The following is an 18,659-nucleotide window of genomic DNA, read 5'->3' as shown; positions in this document are numbered from 1 at the left end:
CAAAGCCTTCTGCTTCCCTGATGGACACACAAACCCTTTCTCTCCACAGAACTCCTGTTGCCCTTTTGTTACTACAGTTTATACAACTGAAAAAAAAAGTGCTTTTTAATACTTTGTATTTATCTTGCCGCACTACTTACAGGCCCTAACTGTCCTTAACTGGCCAGTATGCCCCTTGGATCCCCTTTGAGAGCACCCAGGGCAGCAGGTATGGCAAGGGGCACAGTGGTACCCCTTGCACCCACAACCCCAACTGCTCAGAGGTGCAACTGGAGAAACAAAATGGCTCTGGAGTTAAAGCTACTCCAGCTGGTAATTCCTGTGGCTTCCCTCTCCAGTAGAGCAAAACTTGCTAGAAATATTATGAATCCCCAATGAGGGTGCAAGCCATGTCCATATGCTGCTCCTGAATTTGTATTTACCTACAAGTCCCATGTCCAATGAATCCATGGGGGATCAAGCTGCCATTCTCCTCTTCCTGGTATAATCAGGTTTTTGCACACCTGGGAAGGGCAGGAGTACAAAATCTGTGCGGAGATGAAGATCCATTCAAACTTTTATTCCTTTCTTTTGAACATCTCACATGAAGCAGCCAGTGCCTGTCAGAAGTAACATTTACTTGTGCAAGTCACAGCCACTTCTGGTCATCCTGCCTCTACTGAAACTGTTTGCTTCTAAAGCTTTCAGACAAGGAAACAGCTTCAGTCCCTGTCACATCCACAAACAAGCCATGTTATATTGCAAAATGCTGTTTTCCCTAAATATATATATATTCCTGGTACTGCTGACACCTCTGAACTCCAAGAGGAAAAAAAAGCTATTTAATGAAAAGGATCCTGGTTTCTCCTCAACAAAAGGGCCAGAGATGTGAATCCACAAAAAAGTGACATAAAGTTGATTGACTATCAAAACAAAACCAGAGGAAAAAGCTGAAGGGAAGCCTAAGAAAAGCCCAGCCCTTGCTATCATGGACATACAACGGCTGTCACTCCATGAAGTGTCACTACACACATGCACAGAATTTTTTTTTAAAAGTAGCCAAAGCACTGGAACAGCCAGCCTATGAAAATGCACTTGTTCACATGTTCTTAGTGTTCCTTTAACTATAAACAACCTCTCAGGAAGAGAAACAAAATTACACTGGGAAGAGATCTTCACATCAAAGTCTGGGAAATACATTTCAAACAGTTCTGAGGTTTGCAACCCTGACAGAAACAGGAAAAAAAGAGAAGAGTCCCTGACCCTTTCATTTTCTTTATACAGACTTGTCAGCAAAACATAAATAGGAAGCAACTACCCCTGAGAACAGCCCTCCCCACAGACAAGACAGAGCTGAGCACAGGCAGGAGCCCAACACATGAAAATGGAGAATGGCTTGGGCTGTTGCCTGGGCAAGGAATGCCATGGGACAGGGACCTCAGCCCCGGGAAGCTCAGCGCTGCATCCTGCTGCTCTGCAGAGCTGCACCCCAGGGCACAGCCGAAGCTGCAAGCTAAGAGCTGCTCTCTTTAGGCCAGCAGGAGCCAGTTCCATTGCATGCTTCCCCCCTCGTTTCACCATTAATACACTGACTGCTTACTGTCAGGGTCTCCCAAATCTAGGTTAGCAGAACATCAACACACCTCGTGTCTCACCTGACAGCACAGTTTTGCCAAATTATTCACTAAGGCAAAGCTGCCATCCTGAACTGAGGCTTGCTGCTGTTTTCTCCTGAAAGGGCTGTAGAGCACTGGGGATCAAATCCTGCCACTTCTCAATGGTTTACAAGAGAAATTCAGACACCTGTGCTACATTCCTTTCATTTACAACAAGCAGAGAATCTGCAAAGCATCTCTCTCCAGTAAAAAACCTTTGATCTTCCAGCATGGAGAACAGCAACTGCATTTGCCTTCTCAGCACAAAATAACCCCCACCTTCAAATTCAAGATGTTGTTCTGGAGAAAAAGAAGTGGATGCACCGAAGAAACCATCACTTAATGGGAGAGGACAAAAGGTTTGTGCCAGCCTGTGCCAGGTCCAGGCCAGACCCCTCCTGCCCTCTGTAAGTGCCACCAGTTTCATCATCAACAATTACTGAGCACTGAGTACTTGAAAAAATAAATTAATACCCAATAGCTCCCATGATTCTCATTAATAGTTGGTAAGCACGACCTACAGAAATTGCCTGTGAAACAGAAAGCTGACAAATGGGTAAGTGCATTCAAGCTCCTGTCATCCTTTCCTTCAAAATATATGTGACATTTGCATGGAACGTGCACAAAGTCAGCAAATACACCCCCAGCACTTTAACAAGTGGTTCAAAGAGAAAACTACAATTAAAATAGACTCTGGCAGTAATTAAAGCAAGCACACTGTCACTATTTAGCAGTTAACAGTATTTTTAATGGAAAATACTCAACATCAAAATCTCTCTTTGCTGTAAACCACTTTTGCCAGGAACAAATGGGGTTTGTTCTGTCGAAAGAATCTTCTTTCCTAATAGCTCATGTCACAATTTGCCTGGTTAAAATCTAAAGGGGAAACAAGCCACAGGCACCTCTCAGCAGCTCTCTGGGCTGACACAGAGTGCCCAGGCAACAGCACAGGCAGCTGCTCCAGCCATGGCTCTGTCCACAGGAAGGGGAAGGTCCAAACTGGCACAACTTCAAATGTGCAAACCAAGACCATCTATGCTCAGATGCACACCACCAGTTGCTCCTAGAGAATGAGACAGTCACAACTCTTGGAGATGAAGATCTTCACTAGGCAACAATACAGGAAGTCCCTGGCAGCAAGAGCATCCTGGGCACAACCCCCTTTTTTCAACCATTTTTGTGTATCCTCTGCATTTTTAAGGCAAACTGTGATGCTTTGGCAAAGAGGTGGTAAAGTATTGGTTTAAGGCTTTTTCTTAATGCGTTTCTGACCTACCTGCATTCCTGCCTCCAGGCATAGGAGTCAGCAAAGTGATTTTAATGCAAGCATTTTACAGCCCTCCCCGGGCAGTCCATGGCTGCCCACGGCTCAAAGGGAGCTCACAGCACTGCAGGTGAGAAACTACCAGCACATCACTGCTTGTAGGACAAAGTGCACTGCAGATCCCAGAGCTGGAAGCACACATTTTCACTCCAAAACTGTCAAGGTCAGAAAGCCACAGAGATGCTGGAGGCATTTTTGTCACCTGCTCTCTGGAAGCCCTTTGGCAGCAGCCTGGCCCCATGTTACCAGCAGCTGCAGTTCCCTGCCACCAGCAAAAGCAGTTCCCATGTTTTCCTACACTTCCAGGTAGCCAATAGAGTGAACAGGGCTGGGCAGAAAGGGTTCACTGGTTATCAGTCCTCAGCTTGCAGCAGCCTCAAAACCCCTTAACTCCTGCAATGGCAAAACAACAAATTCCCTTCCCTAAGATCTCATTCATCACCGGTTTGCTACAGAGGCTACCTACCAATTAGACCCAGCTGCTGAGCTCTGAAAAAACCTCATTATATTACAAAACCCTCTGATGACAAAGCCTTTTTATTTCCTTTTTTTCTGTGGAATATCTCTTATTCAAGATTTTTTGTTTGCTAGCAGACTTCAACCCTTCTAACACTCTATCCCTGACAGAAGGTCTCAGCTTCAGCTGAAAAGCACTGCTGGGGAAGTTAACTAAACTCCTGCAGAAGCACTTCCAGTCTTAACATGTCAGACAACTCTGAGTTGGCAGAAAGTCTGACACAAAAGCAAGCCATTGTCCTTAATAAATATTAATCAACCTTCTTGGGCTGCCATAGTTCATATGAACCATTGGGTGCCAGCTGCTCCCAGCAAATCCCATCTCTAACTCAGTCTCACCTGCAGAGCCATTAACACAGCTGCATCATAGTCACCAGCAGGTCACTGCTCCCTTGTGCCCACCAGCCACTTCTCCCCATCCAGACACCTCCAGGCCACAGCTCCCTGGGGCAGACACTTCCCTTCCATCTCTTTTCACACCTCAGTCACTGTCCTCTCTGGTATTCACCGGAGAGGTCTATAAATCTACCTCAATTCCTGCCACACAGCTCTAGCTTGCAAAAGAGGTTTGAAATTCCAGCTTCAAACACCAAGTTTCCTAAATGTCTGTATATCCTGAGCGGAGAGAAAGCTATTAAGGAATAAATAGGTGCTGTCCAATCCTGTCTTAGGGGAGTAATTTTGACAGACAGCTCACTCTGTGCTGGAACACTGAAGCATAGCTCCTTCTCAGCTCTTCCAAGACAGAAAAACATCAGTCTGTGAAAAGTAATGGACAACAAAGGATTTTCTATATACAGTATCTCAGAAGAAATGTCTCTGAACAGCAGTCACAAAATATACTGAGATAAAACCAAAGACACCGTTTAAAAAACATTAACAATTATCTCTTCAGATATTAGAATTGCTGCAACAAATTTGCATACTGAGTAAAAACAAAAAAAAACTTTATGTAAATTGAAAGAAATGCAAAGGCACAATATTTCTAAAATCCAGATTTAAAAAAAAAAAAACAAAACCAAAAACTGAAACAAATCCTGCTACCCTCATGTCACAGGCAAAGCAGAAGGCACAAATCCACCTCAACAATTGGTGACCTTTTAATTTGAGTTCTTGCTGCACTAGCACTGTGAGAAATAGTGGCTCTCTCAGGAGTAGGAATAATATATCTGGTTAGTCACAAGAAAAAGCAAATTCTCAGTACCAATATTGATAAAAAACAAGGGCAATGCTAAATAAAAGGCCCAGCTTTCTCTCTTTGTGCTTTTTCACAGAAGCTTATCTGAAAGCCTGAAGTAAGAGACCATTTCTCATTCATCCACTCAAAGGAGAGCATCAGCATTAAGACTCTTCTTTTATCTTTCAATGTTTACTCTAAAATCATAAATTAAATGGATTTTTTAGATCAAACTTTAGGCTGCACTGCTTTGAATACAGAGCAGTCCCATCATCAGGATCCAGGGGACAAACACTGGCATCTGGCAGCAAAGGAGTGGACCAGGGTACTGGACGAAATAACAAACTTTAAGACTGAAGACATTGTTTTGTTCCCAGAAAGCTGAAGGTCTGGAGTAAATCTGCCCATATTAAGCAATATTTTAAAACAGATGGTCCAGCTGCTCGTGCCCAGGCAATTTCCCACAGAAGCCCAGCGCTCCAGCACTGCCACCACAGCGAAAGACCAGACCTGGTCAAGCACAGCATTCCACACTTTCATCAAAGACACCTGCCCAGAGCCGGGGAGGACACGTACAGTGGCTTTTTGTAATATTCCCCCACAGGTGCTGCTAATGACAGCTCACCTGTACAACTGCAACCTGGGCAAGCAGCACTGCCCGCAGCATTCTCTTCATCCTCACCAGCAGCCACACCAGACTCACACAATCCCAGAATAGTTTGGGTGGGAAGAGACTTTCAAGACCATCTCATTCTACCCCCTGCCATGGGCAGGGACACCTCCCACTATCCCAGGTTGCTCCAAGCTCCATCCAACCTGGCCTTGGACACTTCCAGGGATGAGGCAGTCACAGCTTCTCTGGGCAGACTGTGCCAGGGCCTCCCTGCACTCTCACAGGGAATAATTTCTTCCAAAGCAAAGAATTTCTTCCTAATCACACAGAGATCACACCAGATAATCACACTACAGACCTGGGTACAGATCCATTGCTTGATATAAGGGGCAGGTCACAGCAAAGCTCCTGTTCCTCGAGCAGTGACAACAACCCGAGCTGCCAACACTTGGAAGAGGCAGGTGTGATCCAGCAGGCTCTGGGATGCAGGCACTACAGCAATGTGCATGAGGAATTTAGCACCACTGCGCTCTCAGGAAGCAGCAACCTTGCTGTTTACTCTTTTACTAGGGTAAATAACTAGGAGCAAACACAAAATGTCTCTGCTAAAGAAATAAGCACCACAAAATCTCTCAATAAAAATTCCCCAAGTGCACTGGATTTTGAAAGTCTGTGGAAAAAAGCTCTACTGCTGTGCAGAGGGCAGGCGGGCCCTCAGTGTGGAAGGAGCCTGAGAGTCTGCCCAGCTAATCCTCGTGGTCTCACGCTGGGTAACAGAAGACTGTTGCAAAAATATCAGCCAGTAGCCCCAACTCAGATCCAGCTATCTTCTTCCCTTGCCCTTGTCCCCATTAACTCCTTCTGCCTTCAAGCTTCCAGTAAAAGGAACGCGTGCACCAGCCCTGCATACAAACTGACTGTCCCACACAAAAGCACCAAGAGGCCCCTCCTGGCTCCCGCAAGGTGTCCGAGCACCACAAAGAAGTTTTGCACCTTCACAGCCACCCGTGTGTGGCCTGTGGCCAGAGCCAGTGCTGTTGCCCGCCTGGCCCATGCTTGCCCCAGAGCAAACTGACCCACAATGCTTTGATTTATGATGCTGCAACTTCTCCACTACAGCAGGGCTCCCAGTTTTTTGCAGAGAAGGTGGGAGCAGCATGGCCTTGTATCAATGATGCAAAAGTCATCTCTGCTCATGGCACCAGCACAGCTAAGGTCTGCTCCTGGTGCTGCTGCCCTAGGAGGCATCTGAGAAGGGGGGAAGCTGAGGTATCAACCTGGCCTTGCTGCCCATGTTTTCTGCTCCATACAAGACCATCAGCAAGCTCCAGAGACAATGTGAACTCCAAAGATACCGCAAATAACATCCCATCCGTGGGAACAGAGCAACATACGCTGGAAAGGGGAGAGGAGGCTGGTTCCTTGCCTAGCCCAAGGCACACCAGGGCAGGAATACCATCACACTCTAAAACACCTCTGGGACACAGGCATTACAGAGGGAGCAGCACATGCATGTTGAAAGTGCCAGATCAACAGCTACACAAGTGCCATGAAATCACCAAGGTGTGGCAACAGAAAGAATATATCAGATAATGACTGAAATAATCTACTGAAAGCCAAGAGTCCTAAATGTTTTTAAGAGGAGTTTGTTATGCTTATACACGAGGTAGAAAAGAGTAACTAGTGGACACAAAATATTAAACTTGTCGTAGGAATCCCTGGACACCCAGCTAGCCAGTTCCCTTAGCAGGGAGTAAGGGCATTAGCTGGGCTGTGGCTGATCCCAACAGAATGTGTGTGCCCATGGAGCACAAACACACTTCTTTCACTGTGTTGCTATACATGATTATTTCACTTCTCTTTTCAAAGAGATTTCCAAGTGTCTTTGCATTTCTTTGAGTCCTAACATGGACCAGATCATATCAAACCCACAGTCATCTAAAACAACTGTCATACTTGGGATTGAATCATCAAGGTTGGAAGAGCAGTCACTTTTCTCCTGGCACATGAGTCAATGTCCCTGCTGGGCAGTAAAGCAGCACCAGCTCCTGCCAGCTTGGATGAAGATGACCCAAACTTCCCCTTCACCAGCTCAGCTGCCATGCAGAAACCTTGTTGGCTGCTAAACCCACAACTCTTGAACACAACGCCTGAAGGGACAGCAAGATGTTGACCCCAGTATTATTACACCCTCCATGTCTGCATTGCTCAACAGCATGGACATCAACCTGTTGAAGAATATTGTCACAGAGCATTATCTGTGTTTGGTTTGGGCCTCAAAGAGTCAGGACATGCCAGCACACGATTATTCTGAGAACACCAGGCAGTCAGAGCTCTGCTGCTGAAGTCAGAGTATCACCCAGCTCTGAGAGGGAAACCCAACACAAATCTTCCCCAAAAGCTGCTATTTACTACTTGGAAACAACACTGTGGACAAGCGGTTCCTGGACTGCGTCCCAGGTCCTGAGAGAGCAGCACAGTGCCCTGGTATGGGGCAGGGTGCAGCTCAGACTTTTGGCAGCTCAGCAACGAAGCAGGGTCCCTGCTGCCAGTTCAGTTCCAGGCTCCCGTTCAAGTCAGCCCTGACTAAGGCCTGTCAATATTAAAGCAAATGACCAGGCCTAGAAACATTGCAGGGCTTCACTGAAATAAACTGTGCATTCACACATTCTTCATTTCCCGTATTTTCATAGGGCAGGACAAAAGCAGCCATACTGACAAATCAGACCGGGAATTTCTTTCAAGTCACAGCAGATTTCAAACCATGGCCCTGATGGGGAAGTCAGCCGAGCCCTCCCACACGACCATCCAGACAGACACACACGGGCCTCGGACACCAGCTCCCACCACTCCTGTCTCAATCTTTGCCACTTCCACACTTGCTGAGAAGATCCTTCTCCCATTTGCTCAGGTGCAGTCCTCATCAGCAGAATCAGCTGGGATAAAACCACAGAAACAGGCCAGAGAGTAAATTTTTGCTCTTAGCCCCAAGGACATCTAGCACTGATGCACGGTGGCAAAGCTTAATCCGTAAGAAGCCTATCTGGCTATGACTGGCATAACCAGCCAGGCTCTTACTCCAATTCTTCTCGAAAAGAAATAAATTAATTAGAAACATATTTTAAAATAGATTTTGCATTTCCAGGAGAATGCTGGCAGGCTTGTTCAGATATTCCACAACATGTAGCTCTGGTGCAAAAAGAACTCAACTGCCAAGCTGCTGCCTCAAGCAGCACATATCTAAACCTTTGTATCCAACCCTTTCTTCTTCCAACAGAAGTCTGAGCTCATTCACAAGTCTTTTGTACAAACTTGCATACTAACTTACACCTTAGTGTCACACTTTCTAGTGACAACAGCTGGGCTATATCAGATCAGAAAGCAAAGAGCTGACCTCTTCCCCAAATCAAAGGAAGCCAGCTCTAAAAGCTGACATGCAAACACCCCACTTTCCACATGCTGATTGTTGCAGCTACCCCAAGGCAAAAAGGACCTTGAAGAACATCTCAGGTCTCGGCTGTAAGTCTTGATCAGCATTGTACAAAGCTGTTCTGACCATCCTCCCCCTTCCTGCTTCTGCCCATGCAGGTTTCTGAGTGGGACAAGAAGAAAGAAGAGGATATCAAAGGTAGGATGAGGTTTCCAGAGTCTGGCATGAGATTAAATCTTGAACTGACAGTGTTCAGGAGAGGAACTGGTCTTTACAGGAAAACTCGGACATGGTCCCACTGCTCCCCAGAAGAGATTTCCAAACGCAATGCTTTTATCTTAGTCCACAACCCCTCCCAGGTCAAACAACACAACCATATGTTTTCAAAGGAAACTGTTTTATCTCGGTCCACAAACCTCTTCAAAGTACAAACACTTTGCTTTCTGGTCCAAAAGCAAAGTGATACCTAATTCAGTTCAGAGAACCACTTCCAGAGAATTAGGTCCAAAGCAAACCACACAACTCTTTTGGTCCACAGGAAAAAAATAAGCCTAGACAAAAACAGATAAAGGACAAACTCCCGTTCGGCTCAGCTGTCTGCTCCCAACAGCTGTCCTCCTTACACCACAGGGCATCTCCTGAAGCACCTCAGAAAGATCAGATGAATTATTCAAAACACAGACTAATTCCTGGCGATTGGACTCTTTGTTCACTCCAGGACCAGAAGAGCTGTCTGCTTCCTGGAGGGCTTGCCCTGCCTCCAGTAAAGAGCAAACACCAAGGCTTTGATTTGCAGAAGAGGAAATCAATTTAGCAGCTCATAAATACACAATTTGTGCAATACACATACTCCCATCTCCCCTGATGCTCATGCAGAAGTTAACGGGCCATACCCACTGAACACTGTCACTACACCACCCATGCGCACGGCAGTTCAGCTCACCTGAGAGGAGAAACAGGAGGGAGATGGACAGCGATACTTGGCAACACTGTGTTGTATTTCCTCACCAACAGCAACAGCAGAGATCTCACCACTGAGGGTTACAGCCTGAGGAGTCAAGGTCACACATTTTGGAAGATGCTCTGCAGCATCACATGATACTCCTGATGCAAATCCAGGCCAATGAAACCTCACACGCCTCGCAAAGGAACTGTGCGGGCACAGAGCAGGCATCCAACAGGGCTGCAGAGAGCTCCACTGGGACTGTGCTTAAACAAATCGATAAAAATCACATTTGCACCTTTCCACCTAACCATGAAGAGACACAGACATGTTGCACCTACATGACCTGCAGGACTAAGCCTGAAGAAACACCTACCTAAGTAGACCAGGAAATGCAAGTCATGGGGATCTTCAAGAGCCAAAGCTTCCCCTCAAACAAAAGGAAACCCAGTAAGATTGCAGGTGCCCTTAAGAACCAGATGTAACATAAATTATAATGTAACATAAATTAAAGTGGAATGAGCAGTTTAGAACCAAAGTCAGCACGACAGCCTGTCCAGAACACCAGCCCCCAAATGCAGATGCTCAGGCTGACAAAGCTTCCCTGCCGAGGCAGCTCAACTGCTGAGGCAGAACAAGTTTTCAACTCTCCCCCTTATCATTATTTCCAAATGGATTTGGCTGCCAAAGTTTATCAGTCTTCTTCTACATCTTTTGGTTTAAAACACATCCCTACTGTCCTCTGGGTGCTCCGAGTTTACCACATCCAATCACAAGAATTAGTTCAAATCTCTCCTGCTGCAAATCTCCCTGCAGTCTATCCTTCCCTTCAGCTTCAGGAAGGGTCTCAGGAAAAAGGCCAATTCCCTCAGGCACAGAACCCAAGAGGGAAGGCAGGTCCTGAGCTGGGACCACTCACGAGGCAAAGGGACAAACATGGGCCAAGATGGGAAACACCTGCAAGGTGAACAAACAGATAGGCTGTGTATGTTAAAGGCACGTGTATTAAAAGGTACTTCCATACCAGCTCCTGCAGTCAGTTCAATGCTGGTAGCACAGGACCACCCCTTCGAGAGGCTGCCACATGAGGTGCCACCTGCAGTGGCAGTTTTCCAAGCATCTCATACACAGTTTACGTAAGTCCACCTAGCAAACCTCAGCAAGAGACCTGTAACAGAGATAACTTGTCCAACAACTCAGCAGCAGTACAAGCAGGTGGGTGGGGGCAGAAAACAGCGTGCAGTCACACCAAAAGTTATTTTGTCCTGTTCAGACACTGAAAGAACCATGAGTAAAAACCAAAGCTCCAAGGCTGCAGAAATCCTTCCCAAGGCTTCAATCTTGTCCCAGGAGAATGAGGTGAAACCCACTCTCCTTGCATTTCACACTTTATGAACAATGGCTTAACTCCTCGCCACCTTCAGAATAACTCTGAGCACTTTCCTTCTCATTGATTTTGATAATCAAGTATTTCAATATTTTGACAGCCCTCTAAAACCCAAGTCAGTGCCGACTGTGAGGAGTGAGCCTCACGCTCGTGTTCCAGACATCCTCCAAACCAGAGGGACATGTGCAGATGGAGGGACAACGAACATGCAATAGCTGTTCCATTCTCAGCCTAGCAGAGACACAGTATTCAAGCCATCTATGAGCTGAACTAAAGAAACACAGGTGAAGTGTCTCTCTTCAGGGATTTACCATGAGTAACTACTGCACATTAACTAATCCAGCTATAATAACACACCTTTTTGGAAGACATTTTTCCTCAACAAGCACTGCACTGTCATTTACCCACTGCTCACACATCTCTTCTGCAATAAAACAAGTCTACAACATGAAAAGAAACCTGAGTACCCACAAGACAGACAAAAGCCCTTCGCAGGGAACACCAGCAGCCTGGAAAAACACAGTGGAAGATTCACATTACTGAAGGCATTGGCCAACGGAGCAGCAGCAGAACTGCACAGGGAGAACCAAAAACCAACCAAACCAATATAAAAACAGCTTAAAAATGCACTAACTCCTAGGCAAGTAAGACTTAAAGACACTGATTCTTTTGAACTAGTGTCATCAGAGGGACTCAGTTTCTCATTGCAGAAGAGATGCTACAGCCCAGCAACCATAAATGACCAGGATCAACAAAGGAATCCCCAAAACATTTGTTCATCTCTCCAAAGCCAGCAGACAACACTGTACAATAATAATCCATCCTGACCAGAATATCCATAAAAAAGCCTATATGACAAGGTGATACCTCTTGAACTACAATGAAAAGGTTCAACTGCCAGTACCAGGCAGCTTTTCCTCACCCTGCTGCTGCAGCACAGCAATCCCCACCCTCCTGAGTGGATGCTGCTGTCGCAGTACAAGGAAGAAGGGCAAGACACACATCCACATCTAAGAGGCATTTGAATTCAATGAAGCCCACTTTAAATGAGGTACACGAGAGCTGGGAACATCACCAGCACCTTTCCAACGCTGGTCCAGATCAGTGCACTCCAGCCTTTGAGAAAATGCCAGAAGCATCACATACATTCAGAGATTTTTATATCCTCTTTATAAACGTCACTTCAGTGAAGCCTGGATGGATATTTGTTGCCAGTTCTTACCCACAGGGCAGAGCACTACACAAACACCCTGCACAGTTTCTTTCCCTTGCAGTTTTCCTTTCCAGTCTCCACAGGCTACAACAAGTAGCCTGCTTCCTCCACCGGGAAGCAGACCTCCACGTTTTCTTTCACATAAAATCTTATCAAACCTGAATCCAACAGAAGACATCCAACTTCAAAGCTGCATGATGCTAAAAAGCTGTTTATATGTGTTTGATACATGCAGAGCTCGATATGGTTACACAAGAATCCTTTATGCAATGCTTCACTGCATATGCACAAATTTAATTTCAGGGACTCCTCAAAAACATGAAGTTTGGAAAGTACACATTTTGGCTTTTTTTGCTTCCTCACAAAACTTGTCTTTCTCTTGTAGGATAACCCTCATTTTGATGGGCAACAGTGTGACTTCCACACCTCTTGGCTTCCTCAAATCAGCATAAAATAACTGAAAAGGCCTCCCAGCACTTGAGGAGACTAGTACTTTTGGGCTGCTCCTTTACCAGGAAAACAGACAGATCAAAAACATCAGGTGATTATAAGCAAATCAAAATAGAAAGCCAAAATGCAAAACCATGTGCCCACATACCAATACAACCCTACACACACAAGTGTATGACATGACTCAAACACAAAGCAGACATGGCTATAGGGCCCATACAGGAATGAACTGGAGGCACAAATGAATTAAAATACACTGGTTTGCTCACCACACAACTTTTATCTTTCTTAACAAATGCAAGTATGTCCAAGTAGACATACACCCATCAATCTGCCAGAGTCAGCCTCTATCAGTGCTGTCTGCTAACACACACAGGTTTGATAATTCCACCGAGGGCAAGTGGAAGTGCAGGCACCTTCTGACTGTATTCAATCAGTTCCCACCTGCTCACCTGGCCTATGCAGGAATGGGCAACTAAATACACAGGGACAGAGAACACTCATTTTATTACCTGCTGAGGACAGGCATTGATTCTCCCCTCCTGTACCCTCTTATCTTGTTCTTTTCTATCTTCCTTGTTCTCATACCTACATCATATGTTTAATTTACCTGGCCATTCATACACTGCTTCATAGCTAAACTGCTGCTCACTTGCTGCTCCTTCACAACCCCAGCATCTCCCCACTGGCTCTCGTTACCCAAATTCCCCTGAGGTTCCCTAAACAAACTGCCATGTTGACACTGCTAAGTCACTTTCTCTGCCCACTGTGCCTCTCTGCTCAGAGAGGTAAGTCCTCCCCACCTGCCTTTTGACAGTGCTCACTTGTTCCAGCAGATCCAACATCTCATTCCTCTCCTCCTGCCAGACCTGAGACCAGGAGCACCTTCCACAGTGGGGAAGGGAGCAGCTCCAGTCACTGCATGCACCCACCAAGGCAGCAAGCAACAGAGGAGGACACAGGAATCATGGCATCTCTTACTGAATTCCCATACTGAGGATCACTCTGGTCGCAGTGATGCCCACAAATGGTTTCAAGCAATATTCTGCTTCTGCCAGTGCTGTGTGCAGGAGCCACGATTACCCCACTCACACAGTGTACATTACACACACACAGCAAATTCACCTGACCGCAGTGACTGACACAGTCCATCACAGTATTCACCAATTCTGTCACTAGCCAAACATGAACAACTCCTGACCTCTCAGAAAGCCTCTCAGCAGCTCTTTTCTGCCAGAAAGAGAGAGGTACAGGACAGAGTTTCCTTGTAAATAGGAACTGATCACCCAACTTCAGTGAGCCACTGATGTAATGAATGGTACCCAAGGGTGAGACAGGGACTCTAGCTCATCTCCTCATGCACTCTGACACCTCTTAACAACCTCCCTGCCCTGGCTCCTTGCCTCATACCCACAAAGGACTCTCACGAGAGACAGACCTCCTCTGATTTTTGCTAAAATAGCTGGAGTTGGGTGAAGAGGGCAAAGACATCAGTGAGGGAGCAAACAGGACCACACACACGTGTGAAAGGAACTGAGAATCCCAAATTCTGGTTGAACTGGTCAGGAAATCCCACCCAGCATATCTGAGCCATCATGTACACTCTAAGACATATACAGTAGCTCTGCTCTGCTTTTTAAAGACACCAGAGCACACCAGGCAGTGAGTATTTGGAGAAGTCCCAGTTGCCTCCAGTCTTCCTGAATGCCCAATGCAGCTGAGCTGATTCCATAACAATCCGTTATAAGCGGTTCCAGTTCCTGTCTGGCACTGCAGTTAGGATAAGTGACTCCACAGGTTGTAATTAGAATTAAAATTCTCCCTATGCCTTAGAATTAACTACATTTCTAGATTTCATACCACGATTCTTCAAATGATCATCTTCTGAATAATGGTAGCAGTAATGACTATTACTAATTTTGGCAATGAGAGAAACATAAAATTGCTCCAATTACCATTTGGGTGCTGGTTTTTCCTTAAATCACTGTCAAAGGTATCCTATTTCCCACAGAATCTGTTTCCTCCACAAAACATCCAGGGCACTAAATATTCAAGACTGTTCCTGAACTTTAACATTATACACGAGTAAGAAGGACAACAACTCTTCGCGCCAGCAGTCACCAACATCCGGACACACTTCAGTGTGCATGCAGCAGACATTTAAAAAATTATAGAATAGGATCTATTTTAATACTCAGAAGCCCAGCTCTCCTTTGTTTCCAAGCTTTACCTTGAACACAGCACCATGAACAGCACTGGCCAGGAGACTCTTTGGGAAGAAGTGAAGCTCCAGGTCCTTTGGCATGGGCAGCTGACCCAGGCAGCCAAAAGAAGACATGAGCGTGAAGCTGGGGCAATGCAGAACAATAAGGTGAGAAGGCCTGAAGCAACCCCTTGCTTGATCACCAGGCTTGAGGGTCATGGCTGCACAGTGAGCCCAGCACACGGACAGGGCAGTGTCCCTTCACCTCTGTACTGTCACCTGCAGGACTTTAGGCTGTGTGTATCAAAAATGGTGTAGGATACAGAATGAAAACCAAAACTGGGTGGCTTGCAGAGACCTTCTGGATGTGCTGCCCTTGCCCCAGACATCAATGTGATGGGCCTCAATTTCTCTGAAGACTTCTCCCCTGTACCACCATCCTCACAACTCTTCCGTATCCCCAGACCCTGATGAATGCTGTGACAGCTGACACTCCTTATAAAACTGCTGGCCTTGACACCAAAACAGAAATCCCCTGCGAGCGACTCTCTCCCCAGGTGAGCTTGCCCAAGCACATGGCCTCTGGGCAGGGTCTCCAAAAGCAACAGACTGTTGTCCAGGGGAGCACTGTCACAGTCCCTTGGCATGAGAGTTCCATCCTCTCCCACTGCCACCTCCCTCACAGCAGCAGTTGCACAACCCAGGTCAGAGCGTTTCTGGCTGAAAATTAACTGAGCAGAACTTTTTTTTTTTAAATATAATTACTTTTTTCCAGCTTAATGACTTCCCTGCTCCACCTTGTCATGCTGTTTAAGCCAATTAAATCAACACCGACGCAGTCCCACCTACTCTTCTCCCCACCCAGCAATGAATTCCTGCACCTCCCTTGCTCCAATGCCTGCCCAGCCCCACCACAAACTGGGCATCCCCAACTTTGAAACACTCGCCACTTTTGTCAAGTTTTCTTTGTTCAACTCAGCTTGCCTTGGCATCAGCAGGAACACATGTTGTGGGCAAGGCCACTGTGCATCTTGGAGAGCAGCCAGATCTGCCCCAGCAGCCTGCACACCACCTGCAGCCACGTCCAGCCCCTTCCCACCGCACCCAGAGCCCATGCAGGTGGTGTGGCAGCACTGGTCCTTCTGGAACAGAGTTTCTTGCAGGTTCCAGGAACCATCACAGCCACAGCAATCTCCTGCTCCAGAGCCCATCCAGGATCCCACACGCAACTCCTCCTGGGACACCTAAACACTCATCTGTTACCTTAGGAAAAACCACCAGCATTTGGGCATCATCACACTGGCCCACAGTCCTGAATCCATATTTAAACAGCCATTTTAAACCACCTACAGCAGAACCAACTGTCCTTCCTCCACTGGAGAGAGCATGCAGATGCTACATCACCACGAGCTCACAGGGCATCACAGGTGCCAGGGTGCAAAACCAACTCTCAGCCTTGGAGACACAGGTGACTCAGAGGAACGACTCAAATATGAAAAATGGGTCAGGTGGAAATACAAGGGGCAACATCGAAGGCTGTAACTGAACTACAAGGCTAGTTCTTATTTAATCACTACTGCTTTGGCATATCATGGTCAAGCTTTTAACCCATGCATTTCATTCACAAGGTCTGGGACTCTGGTTTTTGGAAGATGGATAATACTACCTTGACAAGGCCCAAAACGTAATCCTTCATGAAGTAGAAGCTACAAGGAGCCAAAATTCACCTTTTTACTCCAAGTATACCAAATTCTTCAGTTTAACCACCAGTTCTTTGCCCAAAGAAGTCCCCACCAGTCTCAGCACAGTCCATACCAGGAGGACAGAACACAGAATAGAGCAAATAAATGTGACAAACATTATCTCATGACAGTACCTGCACTTCTGTCACAGAGAGTAACCTTTCCTTTTTCCTGCTCCCAAAACAAGGCAAACTGCTTCTTTAATATTAATTTAATTTAATAATCCCTGCATTTAATTTAAAAAAACAAACAAACCAGCACTGTGCCACCTCAGCCTAATAAGGCCTAAAATGTTGCTCAACCAAAGAGTATTTTTAAGTGGTTTAACTTTAAAAGAGAAACTCAAAGGGTTTGCTGAGGCCTTTCTGAAAAACAAATATCCACCGTTTTTGCAAGGCTGCTCAACCATCAACAAGTGCCGGTGGGAACCAACACGACCCGCTGCAGCACTGTAAATTTCCATCGGAACGGAACGGAACGAAACTGAACCGCAAGTTCGCGTTGAACTGATTTTACTGGAACGTTTGTCTGGAGAAAAGCATATACCGGAGGCGGAGGACCGGGGGAGCCCGCGGCTGGCCGGGGCAGTGCCGTCGTGCCGCAGCCCCGGCCCGGCCGCCGCCGCTCCCCGGCCGCACCGCGGGGCTCCTGCGGGCATGGGCCGCCCCCAGCGCACTTCGCTCCGGCCGGGGCCCCCAGGGATGCTGCTGCAGCCGCGGCCTGCACCGGTCACCCGGAGCGGCCGCAGAACCGTCCCCGGCCGGGAGAGGCCGGAGCCGCGTCCAGCCCAGCCTTTGTCCCAGCGGCCGGGGCCGAGCTCCGGGCAGGCCCTGAGCCCCGGCAGCCCCGGCGGGCAGGGCCAGGGCCGCGCTTCCTCCCGCCGAGCGCGCCGGGCGCGGCCGGGCCGCCAGCGGGGCAGGCCCGGAGCGGGGCCGCCGGGGCCGGGCCGAGCCGGGGCTTCCCACGGGCAGCGCCGCTCCACAGCCGCGGCCCAGCGCGGGGGGCGCGAGCCGGCAGCGCCCAGGGGTCCCCACGGCCCGGGCAGGGCGAGACCCGCGGCGGCTCCGGCCCGGCTCGGCGAGGTCCGGCGCTGCCCGGGCCGGCGGTGCTTACCCTGCATGCTGCTGCTGCTGCTGGCGGCGCCCGGCCCGGGCCCGCTCCCGCTCCCCCCGGAGCCGCCGCTGGGGCTGGGAGTCGCCATTGTGCGCGGAGCGGGAGCAGCGGCGGCGGCGCTGCGCAGGGCCCTCCCCGGCAGGGCAGGACACACGGCCCCGCCGCCCGTCCGCCCCCGGCTGGGGCCGCGAAACCCCTCCCCGCCGGGGCCCCGCGCCTGCGGCACCGCTGCGGCGGGGCGGGGGCGGCGCTGCCTCCCGCGGGGGGACGGGGCATCCCCGGGCGGTCCTGCGGCTCCGCTCCGCTCCCGCTCCTCCGGGCCGGGGGGCATCGCCCGCAGCCCGTCAGGGGACCCCGCACCGCGCTCGGCCCCGCCAGCCCTTCAGCCGGGGCCGCCCGGACATCTGCTGTCCTGTCTCACGTCCCTGTGGCCGGGGAGGCCCTTCGGGGGCCGGCAGTCGGCCCGAGCAGCTTTATCGCATTTCTCATCTTCACCCTAGGGTTAGGACCTCTCCCACACAGACAGCCCCTTGCAAACTTCTCCTGACTCCCCCGAGACCACAGGGCATAACTCCTTGCCGTGCTTTCCCGGATTCCCAGGGCATGAGCCTCTTCCTGCCACCATCGCCCTCCCTCTCATTTTCCTTCTGCTCTTGGCCACTGCTGTTCATGCCAGCGCATGGTTTCTGACCATTCCTCTTAACTCCAGCAAACCTACACTCCTAGTCGTAGTGGCAGCACATACTGTGAATTAGAGAAGTGAAATGGTTTCCCCAGAGCCGTGGGCTCTCTCCAGCCTGCTGCATGACAGAGGGGAGTCCCTTCGCCTACAGGCGGTCTTGTGCCCTCATCTTTGTAACAGAAATAATAGTGACCCCCTTTATGAATGGAGATGGGCTGAGGTAAGAGCTGGA

At 48.4% G+C, this 18,659-nt stretch overlaps 1 protein-coding gene across 1 annotated transcript in view; it reads right to left on the bottom strand.

Annotated features, from left to right (window-relative positions):
• Positions 1-18,091, bottom strand: part of MAP2K4 (mitogen-activated protein kinase kinase 4) — a 76,353-nt gene extending 58,262 nt beyond the window's left edge. The window contains exon 1 of the mRNA XM_069032428.1: positions 17,746-18,091. Coding sequence (XP_068888529.1) covers positions 17,746-18,076 — 331 coding nt within the window. The 5' untranslated portion in view covers positions 18,077-18,091. The remainder of the gene's footprint in view (positions 1-17,745) is intronic.
• Positions 18,092-18,659: the final 568 nt, after the last annotated feature.

This window comes from Aphelocoma coerulescens, chromosome 18 (genome assembly GCF_041296385.1).
Source record: "Aphelocoma coerulescens isolate FSJ_1873_10779 chromosome 18, UR_Acoe_1.0, whole genome shotgun sequence".
Lineage (NCBI taxonomy): Eukaryota > Metazoa > Chordata > Aves > Passeriformes > Corvidae > Aphelocoma > Aphelocoma coerulescens.
Note: the sequence above shows the minus strand (reverse complement) of the source record. Positions and strands in the feature narration are given on the sequence as shown.